At 43.6% G+C, this 20,592-nt stretch overlaps 1 protein-coding gene across 1 annotated transcript in view; it reads right to left on the bottom strand.

Moving 5' to 3' along the window:
- Positions 1-1,431: 1,431 nt before the first annotated feature.
- The window catches only part of TRPC5 (transient receptor potential cation channel subfamily C member 5), a 96,903-nt gene continuing 77,742 nt past the window's right edge, over positions 1,432-20,592 (bottom strand). The window contains exons 7-10 of the mRNA XM_077826353.1: positions 5,737-5,943; positions 5,507-5,548; positions 3,369-3,458; positions 1,432-2,166 (exon numbers count right to left, since the gene is read on the bottom strand). Coding sequence (XP_077682479.1) covers positions 1,432-2,166; positions 3,369-3,458; positions 5,507-5,548; positions 5,737-5,943 — 1,074 coding nt within the window. The remainder of the gene's footprint in view (positions 2,167-3,368; positions 3,459-5,506; positions 5,549-5,736; positions 5,944-20,592) is intronic.

Raw genomic sequence — 20,592 nt, 5'->3', positions numbered from 1 at the left:
AGTCCCATCTTTATGCAGAGCCCTATAACTATGCCAGTCCGTCAATTTCTCTTTCAGTGTAAAAGGAGTACGTAACTCTACTTCTAATGAGAGGGCCAGTGGATTACTAAATAAATGTAGCCGATAAATGAAAAATGAGATAACTATAAGCAGAGCACATAACTTAACAGGTGATAGTAACTGGCTGATAAACTTCTCTCATTTCAGAAATAGTTTACATTGAGACTATAATGTACAACCTTAAAAACACACACAAATGAAATAATCAGAGGCTGTATTGCTTAAAAAAGAAAAAGGCCAGTTATAACTGGAAACCAGTTTGTCTCTTAGTCTCCAGTTAAGCTACTTTTCATTAGCTGGTACCATGGACCAGTGAATTGAGGAGAATGTGCAACATACAGCAGGAGTGGCTTGAGCAGGGGTCCATGGGTTCAACTGCACTCACGGAAATCAGGCCCAGATGAACTCGGGATGCATGAGTGCAGTTTTTCAGGGCCCCCATCTCAGGTTTGGCCCTGCTGCTCGTCCTTTGTAATGGAGGGGTGAATGGGACAAATTTGAGTCGGGGGTGGTGTGACCTGGTCCACAGGTTCACAGAACCATTCGGATTTTGTGCCTGCCATTGATAGTACAGGGAGTGACTCACCCACCCTGGCCAAATCCAGATCTCACTTTGGATGACGCCCAAGGTGACTGGGTCAGGGATACTGCTCCCACCAGCAGCGGGCTGGAGTTCAAGGAGAGGCTGGACCAGTCCCCAGACGGCATACAGGGCAAAGGCCCCCTAGTCCCCATGGAGATGGAAACAACCCCCTAGGCCTGGGCCCTCTTTGACCTCCCCCATTCCTGACCCCTCCCTGGGCCCATTTGACTCCTGATCTCCTCCCCACCTCCCATCCCAGCAGGAAGAGCAGCAACCCTCAAAGGCCTGGCCCACTATGATCCTTCTTCTGTCTCCCACCCAATCCCTGCACCCATTGAATCAGGGAGTAATATCTGACTGACATCCAGTGAACAACCAGATAGTTTGGATTAGGAAAGAAACTGTACAGGTCTTTTACTCTGCCACCAAAACGTCTGAGGTTTATGGGAGCTGAAGCTTCGATCTGCATCAATAAAAGAACCTTGGGATTTACAGTAAGCGCACACAGGCTAAGCATAGCAATTGGTAGGGAACATCAGTCTGCCCTCTGCTGCTAAGTATTGAACATCCTTAAAATTGGCCCAAACTGATAAATAGTTCAGCATCAGTGAGTGTAAAAAAAGCAAATAAAAAAATGTGGTAAAGGTGGCTATAAAACAGGCTAACATAACTAGAGTTCTACACCCGATGCTAGGGACCGAAAGGGAATCCTGACTCTGAATCATCGGTGATAGCAAACAATTACAAATATTTAGCTACGTTCTATAGCAGGTGTTTAATAGCTTTACTTATAGCCGAGTTGTAATATGATCTTCCTGCCCATCTTTCCACTGGTTTATAAGCAAGTCACAGGTCTCTCCCCATGAGTCAAACACATCCTCGGTGGAGTCTATAAGTTTGGAATTAGAGGAGCAAATATTGGAAGCACAGTGAAGAGAGCTGGTACAAACCATAGGGCATTCCTTGCTCTGTCCTGTAAGTCTCATGTTCCCACTGTAGTCCACCTCATTGAGGTTAATTTCACTTTTGGAACAGTTCTCTTCTCTCTCTTTTTCGATCTGAGAATATTTCATGTCTTGCCACATGTAATGCGGCTGAATAACTCCGTCTGAAATAGTGTACATAGGCTCTGAATTTGGTTCAGGCACATGGCCATTCATCTTAGAGAATAGGAGACCCAGCCTCTTGAAAGACTCTTTCTTGGAGCTCGAAAGCCTCTGAACCCTATTCCCGTTTCGGACGAAAGAGCGCTTATTTATTCCGTTGCTTTTTGGCTTCTCTTCCACAATTTCGATCCCCGACATAGTTTTAATCAGAGCGGACACATTGAAATCTTTTTTCTTGTTGGCTATATTGAAAGAAACACTCTTGGCTTTAGCTTTTTCTCCAGAACCATCCTCGTTGTTTTCATCCTTTTGGGAGACCTCTGTGCTGCTAGTAGAATAACTTCTCCTCTGGGGTTTCCTGTTTCCCAAGAGGTCAAGGACTTCATAGCGAAAGCTAGATATGTCCTGCTTTAATTCCTAAGGCAAGAGGGAAAATGAGTTACACTCAGAAGCTTCATCTGGGACATGAACGAATGATTGTATTCCCCTCAGAGGAGTGTTCAAAGTTATGCAAATGTCTGATACCAAATCACTATGTACAAGAATACCGGATAAATCTTTCATTATTCAGTGGCTGAAGGAACATTTTAGTAATTCTGTGCCTAGAGAGAGAACCTCTCTATGTCTCTAACGGCTACTAGGCCAGCCCTCTTGGCACCAAGAAAAAAAAGGAATCGTTATTTTTTAAAAACCTAATGAAGATGTTCATGCAAGGGGTGAATGGGGGAGAGGGGGCTCTGCTGAAATTTACAAACATTAATGTGACTCTGTCTTAGTTGATGGGCCCCACATTTTAACTTAGGTGACAAGTGTCACCTAAAAGCTCTTTGGGGCTGACTCCCCTAGAAACTCAGGCATACTAAGGAAATGACATTGCCTATCTGTCACACACATGCTGTAATGTTTAATCTGTTGATTATCATCTAAGTCTGTCTCTTCATGGCTGCCTTTGATTGGTCTGCTACCTTGCATAATTATATTCCTTCACTGGTGTTATTATTCATGCACACAATCTTTGGTCTTATCTAGACTAGCATTTAAAGATGTGATGTTAAATGAAGTTAGCTCAATCTGATTAACACCTTCTAAAATCCTAGTCCAGACAAACTGACTGTACTTTAGAACATGCTAAACTGCTAAAGCCTAGACGGAACCAGAGGGTGGCAGGGACCCTGCCTGCTCACAAGAATGCACATAGACATACATGTCACAGGTATGCTCAGCACAAATAATACTGAATAATCCTTTCATCAGTAGCTCTCAAAGTGCTTTACAAAGGAGGAGGCATCACTTAGGCCATGTCTACACTACCCACCGGATCAGTGGGTAATGATCGATCCCCGATCGCTCAGCCGTCAACTCTGGAACTCCACCACAGCGAGAGGCGGAAGCGGAGTCGACGGGGGAGTGGCGGCCGTTGATTCCGCGCTGCGAGGACGCGAAGTAAGTGATTCTAAGTCGATCTAAGATACGTCGACTTCAGCTACGCTATTCTCGTAGCTGAAGTTGCATATCTTAGATCGATCCTTCCCACTCCTCCCCCCGCAGTGTAGACCAGGCCTTAGTGTAGCAAAAGGAATTGTTATGAGAGGCAACTGTATTACAGAAAAATGGATTACCTTAAAATTTTCTTCAGTTAATCCCTCGTTGGTTTTGGAATTTCGTATCATTGCTGCAACATATCTTTTCACTAGATTTCTGATCACTTCCTGAAACATAAAAGAACATGAATGATTCAGCTACCTACTTATCGAGGCCAAACAGTGCAGTCTCATTGCGATTTCACTGTCTGTGACGTCTCTGTCCCACTGTTTGCGGAGTCACAGACCTGCCTTTGGTGTTGAAAAATGGGGTATGTTCTTTCAAAATAATGAAGCATTATAAAGAGTTATAGATCTTGCATCTTGAAAGTTCAGCGTTAAGCATAAGTCAAAGTCCTGTACTAGTGTTGTGTGTATGTAACAATGCTTGTGTGAGAAGAGAATTCATGTCTCAGCCTTCTTAATTTGACAGATAACTTCAAGCCACTTAACTTATCTGCCTTGCTTTCCCCATTTGTAATATAAGGATAATTACCCACATTGTGGGGATAATATGAGTCTTAATTGGTTAAAGAATGTCAAGTGCTTTTAAAGTTTCAGTACAAGTCTCATATATATGCCAGGTATTATGGAACTGTTAAATATGACACTTGGAGATTTGTTTTTCCCACACTCATGAGTCATGGACATCTCCATAGCTAAACAAATACATTTGCTGAAGAACAGCCAAAACTAGATGGATTCATTTAGAGCCACATTAGCCCACCTGGATATAAACTGGGGTCCCATTGAAGTAAATGGGAACCATGGACATCTACCCAAGGGCATAGTCTATCCTGAGGGTAATCAGTCTAACATATATTAAGGGCTCCATCCTGCAAGGCTCCCAGACCTTGAGCACCTATTGCTGGTATTGGGAGCTAAGCATGCTCTTCACTTCACAGGATAAGCTCTTAGTGACTTGCCCCAGGTCTCTGACTCCTTCTGTGGTCCTGGGCTATTCAATTCAGACTGAATTTTTGGTGGGAAGAGATCCATTTGTGCAAGTAAAAGTATGTGCTCGTTTGCCCCTGCCTTTGTGCATGTCATTGCTATAATTACACAGGCAAATTGTTTTTTAGACCCTGTAGATGTGTTCACAAACATAGGTGTGCAATTGTGCACACATTTTTCAGCATGCCAGTAGGCCTCTTCCCACTACAAATGTTGCCCTCAACCTCTGTGTGTCTGTAAGTGGAGAGAGTAAATCTATGATGCATGTCCTCAGGCAGATTGTCAAGGTGAATTATTTAGGGCAGGATGTTCAAAGGAAGCCTTAACTCCCGGGGCATCTTTGAAAATCCTCTTTGTCAACAGCCCGGTGAAGTCAAAAAGCTCTGAGAACTACATTTTCAAGGCTGGCTGTGGATCCCTTGACTTTGTGGTGCCCAGATTAAGACATATAAGCGAGGCCTGAGTTTCAGAAAAGTACCAAGTGCCTGTTTTCTGAAAACAAAGCCCCTTTAAGGTGTCTCAATTTTAGACACCTAAAAATTGAAGCACCCAAAATCATTGGTCACTTGTGAAAATGTAGGCCAGATGTACTATATAACAACATTCAGGGGGATTTATTATTATTATTATTATTGTTTTTCCTTCCAGAATACTGGTATAATGCCTTCAATTGGGTTCAAGCAACTGGTATTGTAAATACAGATTCATCCTGTTATAAGCTGTATCTGATGAACTCTTGAACCTGGGCAGGTAAGACTAAATAGAAGCTACAAAAGTCTTTTCAGCAGAAGAAAACATTCCTCTCATCTGAGCCTTCCTCAGTCATAAAAATACTCCAATTGTTCCTTATTTGTGATGAATCTAGGAATTCATTGCAAAAATAAGGCTAAGCTTTTTGACTTTTTAAAGCAGCAATTTTGATGAGGATTTCACTTCACCACGTTCCCAGGCATGAAATCTTGGCTCCACTGAAGTCAACGGGAATTTCACCCAGCTTTTGCACTGTATGTGAAGAGGTGAAAGGCCACAAGTGAGCCGCGGAGCCAAACCACATAGACCGTTTGGAAGAAGCCATGCATATTTTATTGCAAAATGAGCAGAAACCTCTTAGAGCTTGCACATGTGTCAAAATATATTACAGCACTTTGCAGCCAGCAAGGCGTCACGAATCAAGCACGAGCAAGAAATAGGCAATAAATGACTTAATGAACTAGAGGCTTTACCTGGTAATGTTGATTCTGAATCAGGTTGTCAGCGTGCCGTTCCTGCAATTAAATAGGTACAAGTATATTACATGGGGATCAGTCACGTCTCCATGTCTCCTGCTGGCTCGCTGGAAGCTGTGGCCCAGCAGTAGCCCACTACTAAAAGCAAAGGGATACTGGAATCTGTGAACCTGAATTAATAAATAATACTCTGGGCAAATGAAATACTCAAATATAAGGCTCCTTACTGTGAATGTTTTTAGGTTTTCATGCCTCTTCTGTTCATCCTCAGAGTCCATGTCTGGGCACAGTTGCTTGTGGATCCACTTGCAAAGGTACCAGATTGACTTGGGACTTGGGATAATATTAAATGGAGGTGGCAGAGTGCCACCTTCATCAAAGTAACTCATCCACAGCTTTGTCCGGGCAAACTTCCACTCAATGTCCGCGTGGTCCTGGGAAAGATGGAAACAAAATGGTACTAGCTTCAGGCAAGCTGCATTAGAGGGCACATTGACACCCACTGGATATGTATCAGCTTAGAGGTTGAGTCCTGTGAGAAGATATCTGTATTAATTCACAGGTGCTGAAGGGGGTCTCACATGATGAATGAGAGACAACTTCAGTTCCTCTATAGCCCTTGTCCATGTACATACAAAATTGGCATGAAATGTAGCACAATACTGAAAAAGGCCGCAACACCAACATTTAGTGAAAAGTTTCAGAGTAACAGCCGTGTTAGTCTGTATTTGCAAAAAGAAAAGGAGGTGCCACAAGTACTCCTTTTCTTTTTAGTGAAAAGTGTTTCCCATGTCAAAACCTGGGTTCGTCATTTAAGATTTGTCCTGCCACTATTAATGGTTTCATTGACACCTAAAGCTGAGCAAGGAAAGCCATTCCTTAGGCTGAGTTAGCACCAGTGAAGTCATCAACTATGAGAGGAGAAAAAAGAATTTTTCAACTCTTTTTTTCAAACATCATTGGTTTTTCTTTCCTAGTCTGCAGGTGTATTCAGATACTTCTCTGGGAAAGAATCTTAAGTAGTTGTGTTTTGTTTTTAAAGCTACTCTTATTTTAGCTCTTATAAATTTTAGGTAAAATAAAATCAATCTTGATAAAAAGGATACATTTTATTCTGCACTAGAATTGAAACTTGGAGTCTGCATCATACTTATGCATGTTAAAAACACAATTAGATGCATTTTGCCTATTTTTCCATTTTCCTCCTCATTGGAATAGTTCACATGCATCTAGTGCATTACATCCAAAGACCTCAAAGCGCTCTACAAAGATGGGTAAGTTATTAGCCACGTTTTCCTGCTGCACAGAGACGTGACCTGACTGGCCCAAGGTCACAATCAAGAATCAGGGCCCCACTTTGCTGGGTACTGTATTAACACATAACACAAAGATGATTCCTGAGCCAAAGAGCTTAAAATCTAAGTCTGTGAAATGTCTATCCATAAAAGGAGTTTGGAAGCATTGTTTCCTGTCTATGGTAACAAATCTCACATTATCTGCAGAGAGACGTGTCTGACTTCAGCCAGGATTTATAGACACCCTCCAGCTTTTCAAACTGATCATGTGCTATGTCTTTTGTATTTTAATTTTAAAAGTGTCACTGTTTCCGATGCTATGTAGAAATCATACTACTGGGCACAAAAGGAAGAAATTGCTTGAGTCCTTCGATCAGAACTGTACACAATACAGCTTACAACGTACTCTGAATTGCAATGGTGAGGATGTACATTATGTATTGTTATCCACACAGGGTACAGCACTGGGCTGAGAGCTGTGACACTGAAGCTGTTTGGCTGTTTAGCATTTTTAGCATGTTTAGCATGCCTGACATCAGGTGACAATATGGCCCCAGTCACGCTGTGCTGGGAGGGGCAGCCATGGGATTTTCTGCTTGTGTAGCCATTCCCATTAAGGGCGGAGTCTGCAAACCCATCAGACTGACCACTGGAGGCAATGTGTAGGGTGAGGCGATGTGTTTGGTTGCATGTGAGCATGTTTGTAATAAGCATTAACTAACCGCAGCGATGCTGGCTAAGCTTCCACCTACACTATGAAAATGGGCACACTGGGTTCTTGGCTATATGGCATTGCCCTGACCTGGTTAAAATACAACCAGGTCTTGCCAGTTGAGATGGAACAGAACCATGTTTTGATCACATATCCATATCATGCTACTGCTCTGGACTTCAATAGGGCTGCAGCATAAATCAGGAACACGTTCAGTTCAGCCCACACAGGAAGCATGTCAGATCCGCACCACACTGCAGCAGGGGCGCTGAGAACCATTGAACCAAACTGCAAACCGCATATATGATGGAAACCACTTCAAGCCGGAGGTGCGGCAGCACCCCCAGCATCCCTATTTCCAGCAGCTATGCACTGTAGCCAGGTTTTCCGCAGTGGTAGCTTTCTAAACATAGGCAGGATCATAGAGGCAGTTTGCCTTGCCCTTTGGTCTATGTTACATTTTGGCCGGATCCTCTGGACAGGAGTAACAATAAGTAGCACAGACAGGCATTAAAAGAAACAGCATCTGAACTTACCAGACAGCTGGAGCCGAGATATATGCAGCCTCATGAAAGCTTTGTAGGCAGCCTTCTCCCAGGGAATCTACTGGAGCTGTGCAGGAGGGTTGCCAGAAGGCAACCATACCCACATAACCCTGGCTACTACAATAGCCAAGAAAGATTTCTCTTCCTCGCTGTCCAGAAGGGATACAATATCCGGAGCGCAGAGATGCTAGGAACAGCCGCCTGAGCAATGCTAAGCAATACTTTTAAATGGCTACCGTTTCCTGGGGAAATAAACTTTGCACCGTGTGAAGATGAATTTTAAACGCAAGACAAACTTTGGGAAAGGAAAGGCGGGAGAGACTCCTTTGCCCAGCCACACACAGCTCAGCCTGACATCCCAAGTAGCACAGATACACTGCACCTTCAATGTGCAACATTTGGTTATATGTTTGCAAAACTTGCATGGTGATACATAATCCCCACCCCAGCAAAACTCAGCTAACCTTACACTTCTAAACGTACTAGACGTACACTTCTAAAATCATCCCAAGTGGTCTTTTATTAGTCTTTTTATCCATGCGGCTGATCCCAGGTAATTTAGGAAATATAGCAATGTGGTAGGATCCTAGAAGGATAAAGAGCTAGCAAGTCTTTATTTATTGTTGGACAACTGCTTTGCCCAATGTTATACTTTAGTCCAGGCACTGAAGTGTTAGTTATTTCACAGAGCAGGCACATGGATGGAGTTGAAGTCCATGAAAGTTGCTGTTTTCCTGTGGACTAGAAGAGACCAAAGTGATATGTTGTTGCAACTGCTATTCTAATTTGCCTCTATGTTTTCCTAGTTCAGAGACAGGAATGGGAAAAGAGACTAGCTTCAGAGATACTAGAGAGCAGGCTGTCAGAAACTGCTGATCAATTTGTGCCCTGTAATGGAAGATTTGATAGCCCTTGACTAGGTTATCCTAGTTTGTGTCATTGCAATTTCTGTTCTTATTCATGTGTCTAATTTTCTTCAGTGTCACTAAATTAGTTGTTTCAATAATGTTCTGCAGTTGCAAGTTGCACAGGTTAGTCATCTGTTGTACAGAGAAGTATTTCCTGATTCACAAACCCAAGTCACTTTTGCTACAGCTTCTGGCTCTTCCCTTGTACTACTTTCTTGCTCCTTGTGTGACAATCAAATCTTCTGCCCCCTGGTTCATCAGCATTCAAAATAAACACAAAAATGGCTAGAAGATGGGATCATTCTGCATTTTTGTTGTCCATTTTTAATGGTCTTCTGTATAGTCTGCATATGACCTTTGAATTTATATGTAACTTAAGTGTTTACATTCCATCCAGGGATTGGCAGAGAGCTCTCTCTTTCACTCTCTCTCTCTCTCTCTCTCTCTCACACACACACACACAGATCAAAGACCACAATTGCCTGCTGTGGCTTGCAAGGTCTGATAGAGTAGCAGAGCGTGGCCAGCTGTGTGAATTGGTGGTACATAATTTCCTCCAGCATGTTATAAAAAGGCGGTACGCTGGCTGGAGGAGCTAGTTGGTAGTGGGAGATAAGTGGTTGCTGCAGGAAAGAGTTATTAGGAAGGAGGCAAACTGCTAGTTTTTTGTTGTTGTTTTGTTGAAGGTGGGGGTATTTAACCAAACTGACATTTTGTCTGAATTAAGCCTTTTTGATTTCTCCATTTCAGACCAGAATAGGGCCTGGGGTGTGTGGGGGTGTATGTGTGTGCAGGGTGTGGTGTGGGTATAAAGTTTTGGGGTAATTTTGCGTGGCCCCTGTAAAGCTAAATGCACTCATCTCTTGGGCTTGGAGAACCCTGGTCCCAAATCCATTTGAGCTTCACCTGATTTGTCACACACATGCAACTCTAGTAGGATTTCTTTTAAAAAGACAAACAACTTGCTAAAATCTGACCCAGCTTACTCAATCTTGTCCTCATTTGCTGCTGTGAATTCCCCGGAGATTCCAAATCAGGCTTGTTTCAGTTATTTGCACAGCTGTTTTGAGAACCTGAATGATGAGGGCAAACCTATTTTGGGGGTAGTTTTACACTGGGAATGTGCAATGGAAAGGCTATTTAGTTTTACTGAGAACATTTGTGTGTGCCAGGGAACTACCCTTTCCTCCTTCACATCCCTCCTTAGAACACAGGCCAGAGGCAAAGTTGTTCAGTGATCACTCACCACAAAGCAAAGTGTTTTTTAAAAAGTAATCTGTCCTGCTCTGAGTTTTGTGCTTCCCTGATCACTCGGTGCATTATAGGCCAAACTCATTCCTGCAGCTGCAGCATCAATGCAGCTACCCCAGGGATGAACACGGCCCCGTGTATTCGACTTTGTGGTCAGCTCAGCTTTGAGTGTGAATTCCTCAGGGAAGGGACTGTAGCTTTCTGTGTGTTGTACCGGGCTCAGACCACAATGGGCATTTAACGAGTAATAAAAAACCCCTAATACGACTAGTTGATAGCATTTCTTTGAGATGTGTGTTTATGTGAGGGAGAAGAGTGCTGCCGTTTCACAGAGGAATATTAAAAGAGAGCAAATTGAATAAAATGTCGCTCTTGGTAGCATCAGTCATATTCCAGGTATCGCAACAAACCACTTAATGCAACCTGTGGTGACTGTAGATAACAGGAGTATTCTGTATTTAGCACTGACAGCTCATCCAAGCTCTGGCATTGTCAGGGCCGCCCAGAGGATTCAGGGGGCCTGGGGTCTTCGGCGGCAGGGGTCCTTCCGCTCCGGGTCTTCGGGGCACTTCGCCGAAGACCCGGAGCAGAAGAAGCGGCGGCAGGTCCTTTACTTCAGGTGTGTTCGGCTGCACTGAAGGACCCGCCACCGAAAATTCTAGTGGGGGCCCCTGCGGGGCCTGGGGCAAATTGCCCCACTTGCCCGCCCCTCTGGGCGGCCCTGGGCATTGTCCCCACTTCTACTGAGAGAGAGAGGGGAGGTTGGCCAGAATCTGAAGCTTATCCCCTAATCTTTCATCACAGCCAGGCAGAGCAGAGAACTGACCATGTTGGGCCACGTTCAGCAGGCACCACTCTAGTGGAGGTGCTGCACCTCCCCCACCTCACACGGCAATCTCAGCCTGGGCTAGGAGCTCAGGTCGTGCTGGGACCCAGGCCACGCTCACCCCCATGTGGACATCCTACTCACTGGGCTGGGCGGACTCTGATTTCCAGCTCCTTCGTCATCTTTAGATGATTGCTTTTTCAACAACACTGATCATTTTCCTATGAAAATCCATCCACTAGTTCCACATGTGCTCTGCAACATGCCCTTGTTGCCATGGCAATTCTGTATTCCTATCAAGATTAGATTTCACTGCTCTTTCTGTAGGTTCCACGTCCGGGCCACTTCCCCCATCCTCCCTCCAGGTTATCACTCGCTGTTGTAGCCTTAGCACATTTTAGCTCTTCTGGCTGAGTCAAAACCGCTTAGCCCAGTCAGCCCCCAAAAACACAGGGCAAGGCACCCAGATTTTTTTTTCTTCCAAAGAAATGTTATCAGTATCCATTGCAATGAGGCTACACAGTAGTGTCTGCATAATCGTTTGGCAAATCCCTGCCAGTTGAAGGGATAATTAATCTTGCCCAGAGATCCCCATGTGGAATTGCTGCAACCATCTCATTTTTGTGGCCATGAGGATTTTCTAATTCAATAGCAGTGCTGTATTCGCAGATGTGCCAGATCTGAAATAATTACCTACTACACTAATTATCCAGCATAATTCAAGCACTAATCTCAAGCTTTGTCGCTGGGTAGAAAACCTGTTATTTACATTTTTTAAAATGTTTTATAAAGATTCCCATTACCATCTCCCCTCCCCAGCCACATGGTTTGAATCATGCTTTGCCAAATGATGGGTCTGATCCTTAGCTGGTACAAATTTGGCATAGATCCATCAATGGAAGTCTGTCTTATCTAGCTATCTTAAGTGGCCCCATTAACATGCTATCTGAGCACCTCACAAACTTTCAGGTATTTATCATCACAACTCTTCTGGGAGGTAGGAAAGTGCTTTTATTTCCATGTTACAGATGAGGCCCAGATCCACAAAGGCATCTAAACTCCAGATTTGGTTACCTACGTCCCACGTTTGGCTTCACTGCAATCCACAAAACTCCCACTAAACCCTATAGGTGCTGACTCACTTGGTGCCTATGTTTTCAAGGCAGAAGTTCCTTAGGTGCCTCTGGGCATGTGGACAGCTGCTGCACTCTAGGCGTCTGGACACCTGTCTTCCACCTAAGCCTGGGGTGGCAGGTGCCCATTCATGGATCACTAAGCAGATATAGGCACCTAAGTCTAGGCCATAGGGAGGCACCTATCCCTGACGTACACCCCGTGTCATTGGCAGCTCCCATTGGCTAGTTTAGGTGGCTCCCCGCCTAGCATGCTGGCTAACACACCTATCTCTCTCCTTTCATTGTATAACGAGACTAGATGCCTAACTCGGGCTTTGTCAATCTCAGCAGCGTTCCTGTGAGTTTCTAGGTGCTGCAATGCTGAGTCTTGCAAGACCTAGGCCCCTTTGTGGATATGGACCAAAGAAACCAAGTGACTTGCGCAGGGTTGCCCCAGTTTCCCAAGTTCCAGGCTAGTGGCCTAATCACAGCACCACCTTCCCTCTAGAGCGATTCCAAATGTACACCCGCTGAAGATCTTGCAGGACTAGGTCAAATTTACACCCGCTGAAGATCTTGTGGGACTAGATCAAGTCAGGCTACGTCAGCACATTGCGTCACGTCATGTCATTTCACTCGTCAAGATGAAACAAATGAGCCTGTAGCAGCATGTCAGTACAACCCATCAGCTTCTCAGCACACGGGCCGTCAAGCACTCCGACATCTTCAAACTTAATTTTACTGTACATACAACAATGAATCCCCACGAACTTCATCCGCTCCCTGCTAGGCTGAGGTGCATGAGTGTCATTGCTCCCATTTTTCTGACAAGGGGAAGAAAATGTGTTCCAAGAACACGCACCTTTCTGCAGAAAAGGAGAGAGATCGTTATTAATCTAGCCTCTTCCTGTTCAGCCCCAAAAGGCTCTGTGTGCTGCTCCCATATGTTGTTATACAGCAGCAGCTAGTGGGCTAAGTTGGAATCAGGCTGTTGCCTGGCAGGGATAGCTGTCTGCTTGTGACAACACCCTTTGCTTGAGTATATCACAGGGAAGGTGCAAAGTGGTTCCCCCTACCCACAGGGGCCATTAGCAATTACAATTCCTGCACCCTGAGTGTAGAGGGACTGCTCTCTGCTAGTGCCCCAAGAAGCACCAGACTCCTCAACAGGTCACTGAGAAGGTGTGGCATCACACAACCACCAACACAGGTCTGAGTCTACTAGACCCAATCCAGCCCTCAGTTCGGGGGACAGAAATAGCACTGCTCGTGTGTTAAGCTGCCTAGTCATAAAATAAAATGGAAGCCATCTTCAGTATAAGTCCTACATTTGAAGGTACCTAAAATTCTGCCAAGGATTTAGCATGAGTCTAAATGCAGCTTATTATTAACTACATGTCTGCCTCAGTCATACATCACTGCCTGGAAAGGCAATTGTTGCTATGAACATGTCCATCAATTATCAATATTTATTGCAAGTGCCTTGGGGGATTACAGTGCCACGCACAAAGTCGGTGCCCAGTAATTAAGAAGAAGAACTAAGTTTTTCTGTTTCACTGATCAGTCTTTCATAGAAATGGATGTGTCCATTTGGCAAGTCGGCTGATTTTGCCAACTTAAGGGAAGCGTTTGGTGTATGTTTGGAAAATGCACACTCCAGCATCTCTGCTATTTATATCTTCCGCGGATAGGATATAGTTGGTAATTAAAATCTTTATTATAGCTTACACTGCAGTACATTCCACAAGGTATCTGGGTTATACACGCTAATTACCTCTCATCTCCCAGTAGCATATCTAATGGAAACAATGACAGCTAATGAGGAGACCTGGGACTATAATATTTGGGGAAAATATAGAACCATGTTTCACGCTGTCCTTTGTCCTGTTAGATTATTTTGGGCTGACAAGTGAGATGAATGTGACACAGTTCTTCTCTTTTCCTCACTACTGTTCCAACAAGCTCAGTTTTGGTTTGAATGCCCACATAAATCAGAGCAGTATGAAGGTGATCAAGCCAAAAAGCCCCCTGAAAAACACCAAGGACGGGAACGATATCAACAAAGGCTTTGTTAACCCTGCTTCCCATTGTTTCTCCTGTAGCACAGTCTGAAAAGAGCCTTTTCTGCATACCAGCTAGGCTGATAGCATTACCGACACAAATACATGTTCCCTCACCACCTGCTGCTGGGGCAGACTCAGTCAGCCACACCAATCAGCAGCAAGCCACTGAAGAGCTGTGGCGCTCCACCTACCGACACGAGCGCTGCTGACTGTATTACGTGCAGGGTAAAAAGGAATCTGCGATGCTTCAGTTCTCTGCGCGCTACCCCCCCCCCCCCCGTACATAAAACCTTGCCTTTGCTTCAGGTACATAGTGTGGTGGATTTGGGTCTTAATGATCCAGTGGTGAAGAAAGCTGATGCATTTTGCTGTTGAGCAGATGGGCCTCAGAAGCAAAGGGGGGATAAAAACCACATCTTTTCCACTAAGAAAAGGAGGACTTGTGGCACCTTAGAGACTAACCAGTTTATTTGAGCATAAGCTTTCGGGAGCTACCGCCCACTTCATCGGGTGCATTCAGTGGAAAATACAGTGGGGAGATTTATATACACAGAGAACATGAAACAATGGGTGTTACCATTGTTATACACACTGTAACCAGAGTGATCAGGTAAGGTGAGCTATTACCAGCAGGAGAGCGGAGGGGAGGGGGGAAACCTTTTGTAGTGCTAATCCAGGTGGCCTAGGATCCAATTGTGACCTATTATTAAGGCAAAAGACATTCTGAAAATTGGAATTCCAGTTTCCAGCACTCCCAAGATTCAAGGGTATTTTGGGTCTCAGGTTTTGGTTCAGCTTGTTATAAAGGTAGTGGCCATTTGCAATGTTTAGATCTGGATTCTGATTATGAATAACCCCAAAGTACATTTGAGGTTTTTTGCCATCAACTTCTACAGTTGGTAAATGTTTACTAGTAGATTTTGTACTTGATCAACCAGAAAGGTAGGGATACAGTAACCTCCTTGTAAGCCTAACCGTGGGAGCTGTTTTCTCAAGTTGCTGGGATTTTCTTTACTCAAAGCAAAGAGATTCGGTATGAGATTTGTTACTCATCCAGCTACCTCTTCCCACTCCTCTCCCAGTCCTCCACTTCACTCCATGTTCCCTTTTTGGGATTTTATGACTTCATCTCCTCTCATCATCTCACTCCTCCCATACACTCCTACCCCATCCTGGCATTCCCATCCCAAATAATAAATAAGCAAACAAAATACATAATCATCAAAAAGCGTGAGTCATTAACCAAAACAAACACAATGTTATTGCGGTAACCCATGTGCTATGATTCCCCTACATAAGAACATAAGAACGGCCACACTGAGTCAGACCAAAGATCCATCAAGCCCAGTATCCTGTCCTCTCACAGTGGCCAATGGCAGGTGCCCCAAAGGGAATGAACAGACAGGTAACCATCAAGTGATCCATGCCCTGTCACCCAATCCCAGCTTCTGGCAAATAGAGGCTAGGGACACCATTCCTGCCCATCCTGGCTAATAGCCATTGATGGACCTATCTTCCACTAATTAATCTAGCTCCCTTTTGAACCCCTTTATAGTATTGGCCTTCATAACACCCTCTGGCAAGGAGTTCCAGAGGTTGACAGTGCGTTGTGTGAAAAAATACTTTCTTGTGTTTGTTTTAAACCCTCCCTTCCAATTGCCTGTCTTCACTTGCCATAATTTGGCTATCTTTAGGTGGTAAGGTCACTGGGGCAGGACTGTGTCTCTGGTATATTTTGTAAAGTGCCTAGCACCAATGGGCACTCAATGCCTGCTTACTGACCTGCTTATTCATGGATTTAGGTGCCTAACTGTAAAGTCCGAAGTTTGAAAAATGTTAGCCTAAATGCCAGGATCATTTAAAAACACCTCCTTACGTCAAAGGAAAGGAGACTATTATAAATTAATAACTGATCAAATATGTTCTTTTCCTGACCTTTGAGCTGCAGATGTGGATTCAAGGCGTGGGAGTTGGAAAGCCTTTATTTTTCTACAAACTCTGATAATGGGGGCTGTAATGAAGGGGCTGACAGGGCCTTAACTATAGTGTGGCAACAACTTCATGCTATAATCACATTAATCCAGACCAATATTTACACCAAAGAATTCTGTTTCATTAGACATTCTCCAGCTTGTTTTATTTAGCGGGGGCTATCCTGTTTTACCTTATTAACATTGATTTAGTTGATAGACTGCAGCATGTTGAAAAATGAGTCTTGAGAGATTTGGAATCCTTTAAAAAAAGCCATATTTCTGAGGGCTCTTAATGCATCCGTTCGTACTGCCTCCTCATCAGCTGGGAATTTCCACCCCCTACCAAATCCCATTTGATTTCTTTTCCCCAGATAAAGCTCCTTTAATACATATTTTAGGAACATGTTGGAGTGAAAAGAAAGAAAACAGGCAGTAAGAGAAGCAGAGAGAGTATTTTTCCTCTACCTTTTAATTTTGTTGTTGTTACTCTTTTAACTAAAGGCTCTTTAACGCAGCAGCCTGAGATAACGGTAATTCAGCTTGTCAGGTCTGAATAAAGAACAGGAGATTGCAGCAGGTTGCAACCTCTGTGGTTCCATCTGGATATTTTGACTTCCATCGCGTAGCTATAAGGAAACCTTGCTGTGCTGTAGTGGGCACAGAGCCACAGACTTGTCATATGGGGCTCTGGCAGGCTGAATGCAACAGGGGAAAGAGAACCCATCAATATTGTACTTGTGAATTTCTCTTTATCAACAAAGCAAACTGGGAGTCATGGGTGGGTTTTGCGCTCATCCTCATCCTTAGCTTGCCATTTAACACTTTCCTTCCTCTCAACAAGACACCAGCTGGGTGGCGAGAATGCTACGAGGGGTTTGGTTTTGAGATAAAAAGCAACTGGAAGGATTTAACTGCCTGACTCTGCTGGGCCCTCTTAAAGGTATAAGCGTTTACAGGGTTGGGCCCTAGGATGGAAGCGTTCTATTTGCTAATTCTTGCAACAAAAGAAGAATGCAGCATCTGAAGTCAGAGCACATAAACTAGGTCCATCTGGAGGCCCGGCAACAGCAGATGAATATTAACAGTGTGATTCAAGTCCACTGGTGATATGTAATTAGGCCACAGCCAGTGAAAACACAAGCAGCTCTACATCTTCAAACAAACACTTTAGCTTGCTAGCTAAAGGACAGTTAAACTCCCTGGCACTGCACAGATAGGCTCAGAGTCTAATTTTACACACGTCCTCCTGTCGCTGCATTGTGGAAGCACCACACACTTTTGTTGCACCACACCTCCCTTCAGTTCCCCATGAAAGGCTTACAAGGTGTCCCCCACCAAGCCTCAAGTACTAGAGATACACTACTGGGCCCTGTGAATCATGCAGCTTCTCACAAGATGGGGATTACTGCTAAGGAAAACAAAGGCTCATCATCCAACTTTCCCTACATCTCTTGTACAGAGATGGGGCTACAATACAAACTTGATTATCCCAGTATCATAGGAGACATTTAACACACTCAGATAACTGGGAGAATTTTCAGGGTAGTGAACGGGCATCAGAGGACGTGACCCACTTTTGGATAACAGAGTAGCAGCTAACTGAGGTTTGGGTAATTGTAGCTAAAACGATTCCTGGGCTAAAAATGCACTTGTGCACAGAACACAGGAAGTTTGTTTGCAGATTGGAATTACATATACAATGGTATGTGCATGCCCGGATCCCCAAGCTGCATGTGCACACTGGATGTTTTGGGTGCCCAGTTTGTGTGTGTTCTTTAAATGTGTAGGCCTTCGTATCTATGGAGTCTTACCATCATATTCATCTTATTTGAACTAAGACAGTGCAGGATTGAGGCCTAAGTCCACAAACTGTGTCAATTCCACTTTCTACATTATTGTGCATAATTATTAGCACAGCATCATAACGGAATACACCGCTCAACAAGGACAAAGTTACATGGTCTTTGCCCAGGGGATCTTATAATCTAAGTAAAATTAATGCAAAATAAAATTGGGGGACACATAATGATAAAAAAGAGACTGACAATTCATTTGCAGAGCAAAGCTAAAGGAGAGGTGTACACATCCCCCTTTAAAACTCAATTGCTTTGCTACTAGGCACATATGCTGCTTCAAGAATCACCTGTCCAAATCAGCATGTACAATAAGAGCATAACTTCATTTCCTGCTCTACCTGAAGGTATATAAACAAATGCAAGCTTTGATTTGTCCTAGATAACAAAGAGTAGATGAACCTGAACCAAAACCCCAGGTCCAAACACTTCCCCACTCTTTGAGGAAGCTTGGATACTGATCCAAACATCGCAGCTGACCTCACTTCTCTTACGGACTGATTCACAATCCCTAAACGCATCCTCATTCGGGGGTGGTTCAGATCCAGGTCTAGATCCAAGTTTTGTAGCTTGGATCATCTCCAGAAAAACCCATGAGAAGAATCAACAAAATTGACAAGTTTCTGGTCCCCTAGAATGCCAGAAAGAATATCTTGGCTTGAAGTAAAAACCTGGAAGTTCTTGTTATCTATTGAATGGTTACCAATACTAGCATTCAGTTATGCAGACTAGGCCATGGAGAATGAAATCTCATGTTTTGTGCCATTAACCATGTATTGCTGGGGTCAGAAAGGAGTCTTTCCCTCCTCCCCAAAAACAACCTTTCACAATTCACTAGGTGCATTATGGCAGTTTTACACCTTCCTTAGAAGCATCAAGTATTTGTCACTATTGGACTTGCTGAATGGATGGTCTGATTCTATGAGGTATAATGCATGTTGCATAAATGACTCTCAGGAAATGGGAGGCTGGTTTCATTTTTGGACTTTTGTATGGATGTTATTGACAGACTCATAGTGGACATTGAGAAGTATGCAACTATCTAAGATGAAAACTGTGGTATCTTGAGAAGTCTCTCAAAGAACTTGTTCCCGTACATACACCTGCATTCTTCAGAATCTATCACCCTCAAATTTCTTGGCATGACTCATACAAAGCCTCTCTGTGGCATCTTTATGTCTTCTTGGGAGAAGTTGCAATATGAGGCAGGCACACCTAGAAAACCGATTTTGAACTAACTTTAATACCAACAAGCAGGAAGATCAACATGCAAGAAGAATAGGAGTACTTGTGGCACCTTAGAGACTAACAAATTTATTAGCGCATAAGCTTTCGTGGGCTACAGCCCACTTCATCGGATGCATAGAATGGAACATATAGTAAGAAGATATAGATATATATACATACAGATAAGTTGGAAGTTGCCATACAAACTGTGAGAGGCTAATGCAAGAAAACTCTCTAACTTGATACATGCCATTATTCATTCCAGTACATTCCAAACTCCTTTTCCCAACTCTAAGCAAATGTAAATTGACACAATGCAGCAATATCCACAATGCCTCACAGTCAAAATGATGCACCTAAGCAATATGCAGTTGATGTGAGCAGAGAAGGTTAAAGTTTTCATCAAGCTTGCAGGTAGCAAACCATTGTGACAAGAGGGTGACAAGTGAAATTCTGCTACGCATTACAGCAGGCAGTAGTTACAATTATGGTACAGAAGGAGTTAAATTAATGCACAGAACCAGAAGAAGAGAAAGCCAGAGAGGTCAGAGGTAGGAGAACTTCTTGTGGGAAATCCACTGCTGTGCTGTAAGCAATGCAATAGGTAGCTGAAAAATCTCTTAAATTTATGTGTGTCTTAATTACTATGCTGTCTGCTGCTGGCAAAGCAAGAAAACTCCATCTAAAATGCTCCTAGATTTGCAGTCAGAATATCCTGGTAGTGTTAATTTATTTTTAACCACCCATATCAGCTGTCCTTGTTTACTACACAAAGTACCTATATTTTTAAGGAAAATATTTGCCATTTTGTCACCCTGTCTCTCCAATAACAATGTCCTAATCCAATGTATTCCAATCCAGAGTTAAAAAGTATGTTCCTATTTTTCTGCCCAATGTCCTAATTTGTATTGCTCAAGCATTGGCAGGTACGTTTTTACAAGGTCAGCCAATCTGCTGTCAGTGATACACGTGCATTTGGCTGTGATTTTCAAGTGTAACAAACACTCGAGATGAGACAGCCAACCACTGCAATCCTCATTTTTGTGGGAAATATTTCTTAAATCTCCTATGACTTGATTATCTCTATGGGGGAATAATCATCTTCCATGTTAGCCTGCAAGAGCCCAGAGCACTGTCCCAAATGTATGCTGTGTATAGATATTAGCCACCTCTCAAAGGAGAGGAACACAACAGCTGCCTCGCAGAGCACCACAGCGCTATACAAAAGGAGGTGAGGGGAAACATCCTATCCAGGGAACAATGCAGGAGTGATTCACAAAGACTGGCTGCAAGAGGCCAGTTGAATTTGGCCTGG

The sequence above is a fragment of the Eretmochelys imbricata genome, chromosome 9 (assembly GCF_965152235.1).
Source record: "Eretmochelys imbricata isolate rEreImb1 chromosome 9, rEreImb1.hap1, whole genome shotgun sequence".
In the NCBI taxonomy this organism is placed as follows: domain Eukaryota; kingdom Metazoa; phylum Chordata; order Testudines; family Cheloniidae; genus Eretmochelys; species Eretmochelys imbricata.
This window is presented reverse-complemented; position numbering and strand designations above follow the sequence as displayed.